General features: G+C 37.4%; 1 protein-coding gene across 1 annotated transcript in view; it reads left to right on the top strand.

Moving 5' to 3' along the window:
• Positions 1–14,615, top strand: part of zgc:154054 (Alpha-1,3-mannosyl-glycoprotein 4-beta-N-acetylglucosaminyltransferase B-like) — a 35,132-nt gene extending 20,517 nt beyond the window's left edge. Inside the window, exons 9-15 of the mRNA XM_046849460.1 lie at positions 1–76; positions 2,940–3,047; positions 3,244–3,437; positions 6,266–6,344; positions 6,827–6,902; positions 12,271–12,383; positions 13,284–14,615. The exon at positions 1–76 is cut by the window's left edge and continues 55 nt beyond it. Coding sequence (XP_046705416.1) covers positions 1–76; positions 2,940–3,047; positions 3,244–3,437; positions 6,266–6,344; positions 6,827–6,902; positions 12,271–12,383; positions 13,284–13,301 — 664 coding nt within the window. The 3' untranslated portion in view covers positions 13,302–14,615. The remainder of the gene's footprint in view (positions 77–2,939; positions 3,048–3,243; positions 3,438–6,265; positions 6,345–6,826; positions 6,903–12,270; positions 12,384–13,283) is intronic.
• The last annotated feature ends 1,803 nt before the right edge of the window (positions 14,616–16,418 follow it).

Below are 16,418 nucleotides of genomic sequence, written 5' to 3'. Positions count from 1 at the left end.
TCACAAAGATAAACCCATCGACTGGCTGCTGGATCACATCCTCTGGGTCAAAGTGTGTAACCCCGAGAAGGACAGCGTAAGACATTTTCGTATTTTTTTTTGTGTGTCCCTAATGAGGTACAATGCAATCCATGGACATGGGGTTAAAGAAGACGTCGGATTCCAATGAATCATAAAACAATTGCAGGAACTCCAAAGTGCTCATGGGACTTTTTCCTAATATTCTTAAAAAATGTGCTAGTGGATAATACAAATCAGTTCTTGCCTTTCTTTTTCATTTGTTCTTGTATTTTTTGCTCATCTTATCTCTTCTCTTTTTTCTTTCATTTGCTCAAATATTTTCTTGCATTTTGTTTTCTTCTCTTCTCCTCTCTTCTCTTCTCTTCTCTTGTTGTTTATTCTCCTCATTTCTCTTCCCATCTTTTTTCTTCCTTCTTTTTTCTTTTCTCTTCTATTTGTCTGTTCTCCTCTTTTCTCATCTCATTTCCTCTCTTTCATTCTCTTCTTCTCTTGTCTCCTCTTTTCTCTTTTCTTCTCCTCTCATCTATTCTCCTCTCGTTTCCCCTTGCGTCTTCTCATCTCTTCTCTTTTTGTCCACTTTTTTTATAATAGAATTAGAGAACACTTATAATTAAATTTATGGATATTTAGATCGTATGAGAAAGAACCTCGAGAGGAACCATATAAAGAAAATGGGAACCCATGCTCATTTGTGTGACACCAAAAGAATGATTATAAATCATAAAAATAATACAAACAGGGAAAAAATATATTGTAGTTATGACAAACCTGACTTAATGCATTTTAAAGCAATTGCAACAAAATGTTTATATTTACACTATATACAGTATATACATTTCTCCAAATGTCTATTTGATTTCCATAAACTCTTGTCAATTTCCATAAAAACCTATACATTTTTAATTTGGAATATTAAAAATATTCCCAACATTACGTTCCCATTGAAAGTTCCTGGAACGTTTCGAGACATTTATCGGAAATCTTCCGCCCCTTTGCAGAAATCCAACATATATGATTTCTGTATGGTAGTGAAGAGAAAGAGTTCACATATACACTACTGCAGAGTGAAATTCTTTCCTTATTGTGGAAAGAATCTCTTATTGAGGAAACTGGGACGCTGTATCAGGGCAGGGGGCAGGGTCAGCCATGATACAGCGTCCCTGGAGGAGAGAAGGTGAAGGACCTTGCTTTCAACAGGCTTGCATCCCCACCCGTATGATTATTAACACAACTCTTTAACCATTGAGCTTCTGCTTGCATTTACTGGACTTACATCTGAGCAGCCTTGTTTAAGGGCCCATGAGTGGCAGCTTGGCGGCGCAGAGAACTTACAACCTTCTGGTTAGAAGTCCAATTAAAAAAATATTTAAATCTTTAACCATTGAGACTGGAATCTACGCTTCACCAGATGCCCTGTGAACCTTTCTGGCAAGCTTTCTAATAAAAACACATTTTCTCATATCCCTATCTGTAACTCTATGAATTTATATATATTATTATAAAGAATGCTGAACTGAGACCGTATATATATATATATAGTCTCTTAAGAGTTATGAGGACATCAGTATTATGAATCCATTGTTTGAGTGTGCCTTCTTCTTACAGACAACCTTTAAAACAGTTTGCAGGGTTTGTTCAGTTTAATAGCCATCATCACATTCACATTAGGTTACACCTCTGTTACGCAATACAGATGCAATGCTGAGAATCACGCCCCGTCCTGTTCAGGTTTCAATCTGTTTTCAGTCTCGATCTCATTGTGCCTCGGTTTTTTAGACACGCGTAGTTTATTAGACACACTTATGTGGTTATGTTATCACTGTGTGGGTGTGTGTGTCTTCAGGTCTACGTCCACCAGATAGACGATTTCTTAGACTATTTATTTCCTGTAAAATCACACAGAGAAACCTGATTTCACTACACTGCACACAAGTAAACACATCAGACGCTTTGGCTATAATGTTTCGGATTATTAATTGCATCGCATTGAGCACTGTGCAACTCTGAAATGAATGACTACAAATGTGATCTTGCTTTTGAATATTTCTGTTTTTACATTACGACATGGGAAAACATGAAAAAAAAGTGTTTTCAACCTGCACAATTGTTGCTGGAATAAAAAACTTAGTGTAAAAAGAAAGCGGTGTTTTTGTGTAACTCAGCGTTAGAGACTAAAGTTCATCTTTCTCCACTTACTGTGCATGTTACTCATTGACATGCAAGGTGCCAATAAATCTGAAGGTCTACCTTGATTAGACATATGGATTTAAGGGATATGCATCTCTATAACTGAGGCATAGCCAATGATACGATACATTTAAGTCTGTCTCCAGGAAGTTACAGCTCTACCTCTGCCATGTTAATCTGTATTCTATGTGACTCTCAGGACACGCCTCGGTCTTCGTAGTGTTGTGATACATCATATTCATGTAGCAGCAGCGGTGCTGAGAGAAGGCGCTCAAAAAGCAGTTTAATAAGGAGAAATCAATCTACATATAAAATATCAGTCACAAACTATTGGTCACTTTCTAAATAATGTGTAGTACATCTACTAATAACTATATATAAATAAATACGTTTTTATCGATGCAAATATGTTAAAACCGATGCAGCGCGTTATAAATGCCAACTTGTATCCGATGCACACTTTTTTAAATCGATGCATCACATCGTCAACTTTTCCACAGATAACTAACAGGTGCTTACTCTTAGAAAAGTCACCATATTTTGAAGGACCGTTATCAATGCCGAAATTGGCGAACATTTACGGAACCCGAAGTGAAGGAAAAATTTATTTCAAACTTTTGGATGGAACAAGCAGATCCTCACCCACGAAGCTGCTGTGAGAATGAAAAGTGTGTAAACATAAGACTTGGAAAAAGAGATACTTCATCAACAGGTTTCTTCTTGTCTTACAGAAACACTGTGACAATGAGAAGGCAAAGATGAAGCGCATATTCAAGCCCTCTCTGTTTCAACATGTGGGTCTGCACTCCTCCCTGCCTGGAAAAATCCAGAATCTGAAAGTGAGTTTTCTTTTCCTGTCTTGTTTTCTTTATTAATTTTTAACACGCCTTAATCTAGAAATAACATTTACTAATCCTGATGAATCAGTAAGGCAGATTCTGTCTGAAAGTCTATCTGACCCTGTGTGTGTGTGTGTTTGTGTGTGTGTGTGTGTGTGTGTGTGTGTGTGTGTGTGTGTGTTTGTGGTATTTTCAGGATAAAGACTTCGGGAGCCAGGTCCTGTTTAAAGCCCACCCCAACCCCCCTGCTGAGCTGAGCAGCAATTTGAAGTTCTATCAGAGTCATACTCTGGACAGGGCTTATAGAGGTGAAGACTTTCTGTGGGCTTTCTCACCCAGCGCAGAAGATTACATCCTGTTCCGTTTCATTACGCCTCAAAACGTTAAAAGGTGAGAGCATCTAAGTCAGTGAAACTAACTGTCCTCAGAACAGAGGTATGAACTTTGTGCAAGTCAGAACTGTAAAGAAGGTGTGGCCTTTAATTATATCGGTATTGTGAAGGAGGTGTGGCTTTCTTATTTGCTCAGTACTGTAAAGGAGGTGTGGTCTTTTTCTATGTCAGTAAAGAAGGTGTGGCCTTTGCCCATGTCAGTATAGTTATGGAGGTGTGGCCTTTGAATATATCAGTAAAGTAAAGGAGGTGTGGCCTATTAAATTTTAGTATAATGTAATACCAGATAGTAAGAGCTGCATAATATTCCTAAATAGATGTAAAAAAAAAAATAATAATAATAATTTAAATTATTTTGCATTTTTGCAAACCTGCATGATGTAACTACTGTACCTTCCAAGTTTTTAATAATCTCCAAGGTCAACATATTTTCCAATGAACCCACTGTCACTTTAATTTTACATAAATGATTGATATTCTGTTAACCCTAGGTTCTGCATTTATTTTAGTTTAGTCATTATAATCATTGTGTAGGGCCAATGTTTTCCTTTACACACTGCACGTTAATCATATTTGAGGTCACCTCTGTGACCTCACTTCCAGAAAACACATAAGGATACTGAAGGGGAAAACAATCATAGAGAAAATGCAGCTGTTTTTGAAGCCAATTTTACAAAACAATTCCTTTGAATTCTTTATTTTTAACTTTGGCTTCTTCTGAGAAACTGTCTCAATGTCCTCCACCTCCAGGTCTGCGTCTCAAGAGCAACAGAGTGAACCTACGATAAATCCTAGCAACTGAGTATATTTACTTAGGGGACTTCTCTGAGTCGTTGGCAGAGGAGAATGTGTGTCCTACAGTAAACCAGAGATCAGATGTTTGTTTTTATGACATTTCGAATGCAAGCAAGAGGAAACACGAAAGGGGCGTCCCATGGGTAGTGTTTCTCTTAGCAGATCGCAATCAGTACGCAGTTAAAGTGTGAAATAAGGACATCTCTGAGTACAGGATGTTTACCGCTGGCAACAGATCAAATCTGTGTGTGTTTCTCAAAGAGAGTGATTTTAACACGCAACCAATTACGCAAATGCGTGTGTGCTTTTAAACTCCATACAGTTTCAACATATTCAAAAGCTGTGATTCGTAAACGGCCGCATCGTCCATTCTGCATGCTAATGAATATACAACGTGTGGCACTTACAAGTCTACTTAAATATAAACTACACCGTGGCAGCGATGTAAACAGATTCGTTTTCTGCCTAATGTTTCGATCTACACAACCCAACAGTCAGTTTATGTAAAAAATAATATGACGTAAATGCAAATATTAAATTAGCAGAAACCTGTTTGTGGTTTCTGAGGACAAAAAAAAAACAAAGTTTGGTTTGAAACGCGAACATTTCTCTAAATCCTGTTGAAAGAAGCTGAAAACCATGTACTGTATGTGTCTCAAACTCCTGGTTCATCAATTGCCACAGAAATGTTTTCAGGTTTTAAAGTTCTCACTTGGCTCTTCTACAGATATACTGAACTAGCCTCCATGTATGTTTAAAAAATTGGCGAAATACAATTTGGCATAAACAACGAAGCGGCTTATTTATGAATCTTTCCTGGGTTTTTCCCCGGTTTCACAAACTTCAAGCCAAAAAACTAAACCCCATAACATTAGACCAATGAAATTTCCGAACGGAAACGAAAAAACACACCTCACCTGTGTTCTGAGCTGCACGATGCCAAAAGATAAACTCCAGAGAGAAATTGTTGTGAAAGAAAGGAGGAAGACAGTGAACAATGACTTTCTTGGTCGGCTACTGTTTAGATACAAGCCGTTGTAACGTGTTGAGTCTGGGTGAAGGGAGAGCTCACTAACTCCAGTTACAACAGAAATCATATAAGCACAGACAGGTTTCCAAAACTCCTGCTTTTTTATTTTTCTTGGCAACAGCGTTACAGGTTAGTCAAAGAAACGTAGAAATGAGCATCAGAAAATTATGTAAAATGCAGTGGCAGGCTATTCCCAAAATACCGCTATGCTCCTAAAGGAAGCGCAACATATTTCACCCGTTACACCGTGTGTAACGTGTCTTTCGTTAAAGCCTGTGTAAAGTAAATTAGTTTCAGTGTAGAAATTCAGTGGGTGCGGCTTATATATGTCCGGAAATAACGTTATATGAGATAATGTTAATAATCTGAATGTGTTTAATATTGAAAAGCCCAAACTTGTATCCATTTGTGTACATGTTTTTCTATAGCACAGACGCCCAAACTAGGGCCCCTAATCCAAAGTTGGCCCTTTGATTTGACCCACCATGCCATATATGAGAAGAGAAAATAGAAGAAAAATTATATAATGGACACAGATCTTCATTTTTCTAATTTAAGATAATTTTTTTTTAAACTGAGAGAACCATAATTAAACTTTCCTATATTCATGATACAGTTACCGTGTTGATTCTTGCACATGATATGATTTGTTGGTTGTTTTTGTTTTGTTTTTGTAGGAATCAGAAGGTGAAGTGGTATTTTAGCATAGAGTATTAGCAGATTAGGTTGTTCAGCAGCTGTTCCTGTTTAGTCCGCTGTTACGCGGTCATGAAGCTTAGATCAGGTTTCTTCATGCATATGAGTTATTGGCTCGGTGCAACTTTTTTAATAATTGGTCTTTTCAATGAGCTGTTTATCAGCTGTTTCCTATTTCTGGACTCGTAAATGTCATAAATACATAAGTGCTTGGCCATTGGGCGTTTTCTGTCATGTATAATGTACCTGTGTGTGTGTGTGTGTGTGTGTGTGTGTGTGTGTGCGTGTGTGTGTGGTGTGTCTAGGTACCGCTTCAGGAGTGGAAATATCGAGGCAAATGGAGATAAGTTTTACAACACCAGCGTGCAGGTGCTGCCTAGTGATGTAAGTGGCACTTTGTTCACAAACTCTATGCACTCTTTGTCACTATCTAGGCATGATCTCTGTGTGTGTGTGTGGGTGTGTGTGTGTATGAGAGGTTTTTTAGTTCTAGGTGGGGACAAAATATTAAAAAAATTGGCATTAGTTGGCCTCATTAGTAATTATGCTATAAGTAGGTTCTCAGAAGTACAGTAAGTGTATGTGTGTGTGTGTGTGTGTGTGTGTGTGTGTGTGTGTGTGTGTGTGTGTGTGTGTGTGGTGGTATGTGAGTGTGAGTGCTTTGACTTATTATACTAGAGTGCAATTTCCTTCTACACAGAGAGAGACACAAACATACGGCAAGGCAGCGTGTCTGTGGCTTCGGGACGCTTCCTGTTGCACTTTAGCTTTACTGGCATTGTACTTTCAGTTACTGCCCCATATCTAAACTGTGTGTGTGTGTGTGTGTGTGTGTGTGTGTGTGTGTGTGTGTGTGTGTGTTTCAGTTGTCTGTCAGGGAACATGTCGAGCAAGGACTTCTCCCATGTTGCAAACCTTCCTCCGACGGCTTCATTGTAATAGGTATTGTCATTTGTTTTAAATTTGCTTCAGGTCACTCGTGTCTTCTTTTGCCTCCACATAACATTTGCATGACACAAGGATTTGAATTGCTTCTTTGTGACTGGGTCAAGAGGCTGACGAGACCAGAGATTCACCGTATTTCCCTGGAGACAAAGGAAAGCTTTTAAATCATGAAGAAAATTCTTTATCAAGAGTAAAGTCAGGATTATTTTTTACAAATAATCTAAAAAAAAAACAATACTATAAGATTACTAGTCACATCATTCAAAATATTCATTATTACTTCATTGATTTTTATTACAATCCCAATTGCAAAAAATTAGGGACTCTCACTAAAATGTAGGTAAAAACAGAATATGAGATTTGCAAATCTCATAAACTCATTCTATTCACAATTCAGGACAGGACCATGTTCCCCACTGTGTAGCATCGTGTCTTCTGTGCATATACATCTGCGAACTGGGGAGACCAGTGGCTGAAGTTTTATGAGACAATTGTTGTCCCATGTGTCTGATACAGGATTCTAGCTGCTCAACAGTTCAGGGTGTCCTTTGTTGTATTTTTCATTTTATGATGCGGCAAATTTTTTTAAATGGTATTGGTATATTGGAATTTAAATCCAAAGGTCATGAGGTCATTTCGGAAACAACCACGTACGGCTGAAAATAAAAGGTGTCCCAATACTTTTCTCTATAAAGTCTATAACCCTTTCATTGCATGAGGTTTACATTTACATTTACATTTGCGGCATTTAGCAGACGCCTGTGTCTAGAGCGATGTACAAAAGTGCTTTGAGTCTCTAGCAATGAATAAACCTCCACTGGTACGTTATATTACAACTTAATATAAATCAGACTACAACTCTTGATTTTTACAAAGCAAACTTGGAAAGTGCTAATTTAAATGTTTCAAGAAGAGGAAGGTCTTCAACCGTCGCTTAAACATAGCCAGGGACTCTGCTGTTCGGACATCTAGGGGAAGTTCATTCCACCACCTCAGTGCCAGAACAGAGAAGAGCATTGAAGTGTACTTACATCTCATTCTGAGAGATGGTGGTACTAGTCGAACAGTGCTGGAGGATCTCGGACAGCGTGGTGCAGTGCGAGATGTGATGAGGTCTCTGAGGTAAGATGGTGCTGGTCCAATTTTGGCCTTGTAGGCAAGCATCGAGAGAACTTGGGCAGATTGAACACAAGTCGTGCAGCTGCGTTTTGGATCATTTGCAGTGGACGAATAGCGTTCAGGGGAAGACCTGCCAGGAGAGAGTTGCAGTAGTCCAGTCTTGAAATCACATGAGACTGAACAAGCACCTGGGCAGCCTGTGTGGACAGACATGGTCGAATCCTTTGGATGTTGTAGAGAAGAAATCGACAAGAACGAGCCACATTAGCAACATGTGAGGAGAAGGACAGTTGATTGTCCATAGTTACCCCAAGGTTGTGAGCATTGGCTGAAGGGGAGAGCAGAGAGTCATGAAGAGTTATTCTGAGATCTTGACATGGAGATGAATCACATGGGATAACCAGCAGTTCTGTTTTGCTGGGGTTGAGTTTTAATTGATGAGCACTTATCAATGAAGATATGTCTGTCAAGCACGCCGAGATCTGAGCGGACACTGTGGTATCTGAGAGAGGGAAAGAAAAGATGAGTTGAGTGTCAGCAGCATAGTAGTGGTATGAAAACCCATGTGAGGGTCTCCTCCTTCTATTTGCTCATTTAAGGCAAAATAGCGGAAGAAAAAATGACATTTCATCGGCAATCATTCCAACTGGTTTTATTTAGCAAAATACCAAGTGCTGGTTCAAAACAAAACCATTTCAGTTTAATAGTTGATTCTATATTTTAGCAAAAACAGCTGAATAGAAAACAACACCCTCTCCATGCCCTGTATTGATGGTTAGCCTACAACCAAAAGATTTTAATAGTAAATAAGCGGTTAAATAGTGTTTTTTTTTAAGCCACATGCAGTATCTATACCGAATATTTCCAAAAATTTCTCAGCTTCGGCTACAGACTGCATACCACCAACCCAGCTGTGTTTGCTTGCAGGATATTTACTGAAATAAATTGGTTCCTGCACCTCGTTTCACTTGAACGCATATGTTATACAATAGTAATGCAGATTTCCAGTGAAAATACACATTTGTGAGCAAGCTGCGCAAACACATTGCTTTTGGAGAACCGCATTTTGTGTACACATCAACGTTTAGTTTTAATACACAACAGGATAAAGTATTAAAGGTGTCAGATAGAACTCTGTGGTCATGGTTGTGCAGTAGTGTCCACACCTGGCCACACCTCAACTGAGAGAAAGCTTAGATAAGAGCATAATTTATTTTAAAAAAATGCCACCAAGCTATTTACTCTTAGGTGAAACTAAGATAAGTATGTCTGCTTGAAAGATAAACCTCATTTAATTTACCAGGAAATGAACTTTTTGATGCCAAATTCTTTTGAATCATCTAACAATCTTTTAAACAAATATAAAAAATGTATTAATAAGTGGAAAATTGCTACATATTTAAATTTCAATAAAGAAACTTCAAAAAAGAGAAGTCAGGAGAATTATTATGAGGGCTCTGAGCGCTCCTCAGAGGCTGTAATCCAGTGGTACCACTCGTATTCACTGTTCTGGAGGTGGTGAACAAACCCTTCCTCGGGCTGAGACACGCTAGCTAGCTTCAGGGTTGGCCAACCTCCTCACGATGTCTAGCTTTTCTTCAAAATGGATTTTTAAGTATGTCCGAGACCAAATCAATTTCTCTTCCTCTGTCAGCCATTGTGAGCGTAAAAAAGTCTAACTCTGATGTATTAATATGTGCAGATCGCTACAGATGTGTTTTCTTAGTCGAACTTGGCTGTAACAGTTTCCCTCTGACCAACCAATCAGAGGATGGAAAAATGCTGATGCTATTCTGGGCCAGCTAGCTGCCCTGTGAGGAGAATATGAAATCTGATTAGTTAAAGTAACAGACCCATTGCTAATATAGTCTAAAGTAAACAGGCCAGCAGTACTGATTGTGAAGGCTCTGGGCAGATTAGATTAGAGGCTGAAATCTGATTGGAGAAAAAAACATTTACATACACGTACTGGAAGCAGTGCAGCCAAGAGAAACGCTACGAAATGAAAAGAATAAACTGTTTTAATAAACTAAATTAATACAATTTCATGAAACAAATATTCAAATTTAGGTTGTAAATGTAGGTCAGTGCTTCTGATAGTGTTTAGGCAGGCAGAGAAGGCCTTGCTGGCCCTGACGGCCCACCACTGCAAACACCAAATGTCTATAGGTATCATCATCTACTTCTTCTTCCTCTTCTTGTTAGGGGGCCAAACACTAAGGTTTTGTAGGCACTCTATTGTATTCTACCTTTTGTTTATTCTCAACGCACTAGGGAAACAACCGGGTCCAATTTGAGTCCAACGTGTGCCCATAATTTAAAAGACAGGCATGTTGGGTTCCTCAAAAATGTGTCTTTGTTTCTTTTCTTACAAATGTTTTTTAATTGTCACCAAACTGGCGATTCCAGTTTTTTTCAGCGAATGAGAACGAAGCCACCAAACAGGAATTGAGTTTGTACCCAACAATTTTATGCTCTCACAAAACTTTTTTCAATTGTTTGCCTGTGACTCACTGACAAATGCAAGGTGAAGGTGAACATGTAGTAAAGCATGTAAGTATCGTCACGATAATCTTCAGGAGCAAGAACGTCCTAAAGAATGTGCCGGAGAAATTCTGTGACTGCGTTACCTTGTGGTCAAATATAACAACGTTTTCTTCTTTTCTCAATTCAAGAAATGTGCAATTTTTCTCTTATAATTATAATTTTTTCTTATAATTACCTTGAATCTAAAAAGAAATCTAAGATTACGGGAATAAAGTCGTAGCACTATGAGAATAAAGTCATAATTACGAGAATGAAGTCGAAATTGCTCAAGAGATTATTCTTATAGTGCTACAACTTTATTTTCGTTTTGCTACAACTGTTTTCTCGTAGTGCTACAAATGTATACTTGTGTTACTACGACTTTATTATCGTATTGCTACGACTTGATTCTCATAGTGCTATTAATTTATCCTCGTATTGCTACAACTTTATTGTTGCAATCTTAAAATTGCAACAATATATTCATGGCACTAAAACGCTATCGTAGTATGCTGGATTGACTGCATACACATCTGAAATTCAAGTGTACTTCCTGTTCATCGTCTTGGATTTTGTCTTTTGTCTTTTTTAGCTATTACTTCTACAAATCTTATTACTACTTACCAAAGTTTAAAATTCTATTTAATAATAATGTATCGAATCTAGTTTTAGTTTCAAAGCATACCGATTCTAAGAAAGAATCTAAGACGGAAATCAAGATTGCTCTTCGTGGTTTGTTTGTCGCATCCCTAATTTTGTCTCTGTTTGACCATGTAGGTTTGTAAAAATTAAAAGCAACATGAACAAAACAGGAAGTGGAAAACTTTCAAAAACAACCCCCCACTTCTCTACTGTTCTGTGGATATTTTTTTATTAACATTTCTTTCTGAAACGAGTTCATTTCAAATCCTCTATGAAGGATCTAGACTGTAGGAAGTAGTTCATTCGTGTAGCGAAATTAGAGCGAGTGTGAACTAGAGGAAGTGAGACGAGCATGCAGTGGTCTTTAGTTTGTGGGCAAAAGGTTATGCAGACAACCTGAACCAAAGCACGGATCTGTGTGTGAACTGTGAAAATACCATGCAAACTAGATATTTACATTCATGAACAACAATTTCGTCACAAACCAATTCTCAGTAGCAGTGTGTTTAAACTGTAATTAAACATACACCACATTAACAAAAGTTTATATACCATAAGATGTGCTTTTTTTAAAACATCCCATTCCACATTTAGTTCCCATCTGCTGTTATAAATCACTCCACTCTTTTGGGAAGATGTTTCACTATATTTTGGAGTGTGCTTGTGGAGAATTGTGCCTTCAAGGGTGTTATTACTGATCAGTCAGGTAGTGATGTAGGTGCGGAGGTCCGGAGTAAAGTTGGCGTTTACATTCATCCTAAAGGTGTTCACCAGGGTTGAAGTCTGAGCTCTGTAGCAGGAGATCTTCCACTCCAACTTTCTCAAAAGCATATCTTCATGGAGATGGATTTGTGCACAGGGGCGTTGGCATGCTGGTTTGGGTCTCCTTATTTAAATAAATGGAAAATTTTATGCTTTCGCATCTAAAGACATTGAATTTACTATGTACAGTTTGGGGAAGAAGCACACATGGCTAGAAAAGTCAGACGTCTTAATACTTTTGTCCATGTAGTGAAGTCTTGAAGAAATATACATGAAAATGGTATTTGATTCATTAATTGTGTTTCTGTGTGTGCAGGTTCTTTTGTGAATGGAATAGCAGAGGGACCAGTTGACCGAGCGCTAGGTCAAATAAACGCCATGCGTCTTCTTGTTCATTCCACTGCAGACTTCTGGGCCGTCCTGAGTGAAGTGAGGATCTTGTTTTTCTTTCATGCTCCTTGATATTTTTTTTGTATACAGCAAATCATCCATCCTGCAGATCAGATTCTGTAGAACAGATCAGAGACTCCACAGATGTGGAATATTTCAAAATCTAAATATTAAGCTTTGAAAAGTTTTAAATCATATTTTAATCTGTCAATTTCTCATCTTTTTCTCTTACTCTCTCCATTCCTTTCTTAGCTTCTCTCTCTCTCTCGCTCTCTTTCTCTCTCTCTCTCTCTCTCTGTCAGTCTCTCTCTCTCTCTCTCTCTCTCTCTGTAGCATCTCTGTAGCTCTCTTTTTCTGTCAATCTCTTACAATCTCACAATCTCTCTCTCTCTCTCTCTCTCTCTCTCTGTCAGTCTCTCTCTCTCTCTCTCTCTCTAGCATCTCTGTAGCTCTCTTTTTCTGTCAATCTCTTACAATCTCTCACAATCTCTCTCTCTCTCTCTCTCTCTCTCTCTCTCTCTCTCTGTAGCATCTCCGTAGCTCTCTTTTTCTCTCTCAGTCTCTCACTATCTTTCCTCTCACCTCTCAACCTTTTTGGTAGCTTCTCTCTCTTTTTCTCTGCCAGTCACTCAATATCTCTCTTTTTTCTGCTAATCGCTCTCTCTCTCTCTCTCTCTCTCTCTCTCTCTCTCTCTCTCTCTATCTCTCTCTCTTTCTCTTTTCTATCCTTCTTTCTCTCTATCATTATAGTTTACATACAATATTGCCAAAGCATTAGTATAAAAGAATGGAAAGGAAAATAAAATAAAAAAATGCAAAATGTACATGAATGAAGTCAAAAGAAATAAAAAAAACTCTGAAAATAAACAAACTGCTCTCTCTCTCTCTCTCTCTCTCTCTCTCTATCTCGCTCTCTCTCTCTCTTTCTTTCTTTGACAGATCTTCATTGAAGTTTGATGATCTTTGACAGCATGAGATGCTGAGAGACTGATGGCTCCTCCTCCTCTCTGCGCAACAGCGCCCCCGGTGGTCAAATGAATTGAGGAACAATCACATCATGAACCTTTTTAATCCTTAGTTTTTCAGGTTTTTTGGATTGCCACAGATCCTTACTGTTACAACCAGCCCAGCAGGAGAACATCTCCTGAGCAATAATCCCAACCTACGCCTCAGTTTTTACCTTGTTGTTACAACAAAAGCAGGATTCTGACGTGACCTAAATGCTGCTGAACCTTTTCAATTGTTTTATAGCGCTGTTTGAGTTTTTAATCAAACATGCCTCCTTTTGCACGAGAGGCTACTAATCGCAGGTGATTACATATTCTATTTTTGGTGCGTAATTTGGACTATTTTGCTAATAATAAAGAGGTTTTGACAGCGGATATACGATCAGAATACCTGAGACGTTACATACGCTACAGTGCTTATGTATTCACCAACACTGAAATCATCAACCCAACAGAATCTTTACCCGATTCCAAGATGATCTCTTGTTATTCATGTCACACTCCGGTTCAGCCTCATATCCATCTCATTTCCATGAAACACACCTTAACTTGTGTAACATCACCAAGCCAAAAAAGAACACACAATTAGCAGGCATATCCAAGATCCCTTGAAAACAAAAAAAGAGAAGAGAAAGGAGAAGAAAGAATGAAGGAAGAACTCTGTCAGTGAAACTACTCTGTTAGAGGTTTATGGGTATATATTTAAATAAATATTTAGATTTCATTCAGTTGAACAGTAAACATGTGGCATTCAATCCTTTCTTTTTTTTGTGGTGTATTTAAATCATTTATATTTGTGTTTTAATTGGTAGAACTTTCCTAAGGATTGGATTTGCCTTTAAAAGAAATACATGTAAATGACTCAAAGCTTATAGTTTTGAGAATTCAAAGTGAAATAATCTTCGCCATTCAAATGAGTTCTTATCAGATAGCTAGCAAAATGCTACAGCACTGTTGACCAGGATCCTGCCTCGGACGTGGTTAAGATGTTTGACTTGAAGGTTCAAATCCCAAACACCAATCTTCTACTGCTGGGCCCTTGAACAAGGCCCTCAACCCTCAATTTCTATTTTATACAACTGCTCTGTTGTATAAAACGCTAATTGTAGGCAGCCCTGGATAAGAACATCTGCCGAATGGCATATCCATAAACATACCATCAACAGACAGTCATTATCAAGCTGGCATGCTGTGGAAACCCTTGACCTTCAAACTTTGTATTAGGTCACCATAAGTCAGTCTGGAATAAAGCATCTGCAAAATGTCTTTTTTACTGGAAACCTTATTACATTTGAGGATCTCAAAACCACTCAAATTCAACTCAATTCAAAATATAGGCATTTTAATGCATTAAATTCAGCAAAGAAAAGAACAAATTTTACTTTGTCATGTGTAAATAATTCACAATACCCAAAAATCCATATCAAAATATTTTTGTAGAATTAAAGTTCTAGTTTTTTTATTCTATTTTGCTGCACATACAGAAGGCAGTTATGAAAGTGTGCACCACTTCCTATATATATATATGTGTGTGTGTGTGTGTGTGTGTGCGTGTGTGCGTGTGCAGGTTGTTATGTGAAACTGGGTTTTTATACTTTTTGGAATTTGAATAGGTCAAATTTAATGATTGTTGTTGTTAAATATTTATTTATTAATAACAACTGAGTCAAGTTTCATCCTGAATAAATAAGTCATCACTTCTCCATTTATACATGAAAACACTGGAAGAAAGTCAACACTGACAAGAAGGATACCGATCTTTTTGTATTTTGTATTTTTTAGAAAATGTGTGTCTTTATGTAAATCTGCTACTCAAATGAAGAACTCGTGTGCAACCAGATGGGATTCGTTGTGTGCAGTTGTGATCGTCAGTGTTAGTATTTTTATGGTCATGCTTGACATCGCTGTAGAGAACAGAGTGAGATTGATTTTGTTCTTCTTAGTTTTGTTCGTTCTTCCTCGTTGTTTTTTCTTCAAATTGGGTTTAAAGACAAATTCTTTCTTTTAGCATTTTTTTTTTTGCAGGACAAACTCAAATTCTTATATATTTCTTAAAGTTAGATTTGAAAAAGAGGTATAGTTTCTATGCTGAATCCACATTGTTTTTTTTTTTACATGTATTCTTTTGAATATTGTCTTTACTTGTTTAATGATAAACTTGAAAAACGTGTAAACAGATGGAAAAGCAAAAATCAACATTGTTATTCAGAATATTTTTCATATTGGATTTTATTAGTTCAGAAAACGAATTTCTGATGTTTTGTGTCTACTTATTATTATTATTATTATTATTATTATTATTTCTTCCAAAAAGTCACTGTTCAGATCTTACCTTTTACCTAGGAACATTTCTGTGTCATATAAAGCACCAGTAGTCTTCAGTATTTACTCTTAATTTATTGATATCATTTTTTAAACATTAAACATTATTACTGAAGACATTCAAACTCTGAAAAAACGCATATGGAATGATGCGAAAAAAGCGTTAAACAACCCGTGTTAACATTTTTAGCTTTGATGACGGCAATTAGGCCATGAAGCCGTGACTCACGTGAACTAACGTATGTAGGAGCTATTTGTTAAAAAATATATATATATATATATATATATATATATATATATATATATGTATATATGTATATATATATAAATAAACAGTGATTGCATGCTGCATCATGATGACATCAATCCAGTTGAGATCATTTGAGATGAGTTGGTCAGGAGAATGAAGGAAAAGCAGCCAACCAGCACTCAACACCACTGGGAAATCCAGATAGTTGGAAAAGCGTTCCAGGTGACGACCTCATGAGGCTGACTGAGGTAATGCAAAAAGCTTTCATCAAAGCGAAAGTTGGCGACTTTAAAGAATCGGAAATATAAAACATTCTGGGTTGTTTAACATGATTTTTGTTGCTCCATAATTCCATACGTGTTATAGTTTCACTATTAATGTAGATTGTTAAGAAAAATTACAAATGAGAAAAACCATGAAGGAGATGGAGTGTGCAAACTTTTGAGTGGAATATCAAGAACTTTGAAGATGGATTTTGGACTGTAATTAATATCA

The sequence above is a fragment of the Silurus meridionalis genome, chromosome 5, assembly GCF_014805685.1.
Source record: "Silurus meridionalis isolate SWU-2019-XX chromosome 5, ASM1480568v1, whole genome shotgun sequence".
NCBI classification, from domain to species: Eukaryota; Metazoa; Chordata; class Actinopteri; order Siluriformes; family Siluridae; genus Silurus; species Silurus meridionalis.
This window is presented reverse-complemented; position numbering and strand designations above follow the sequence as displayed.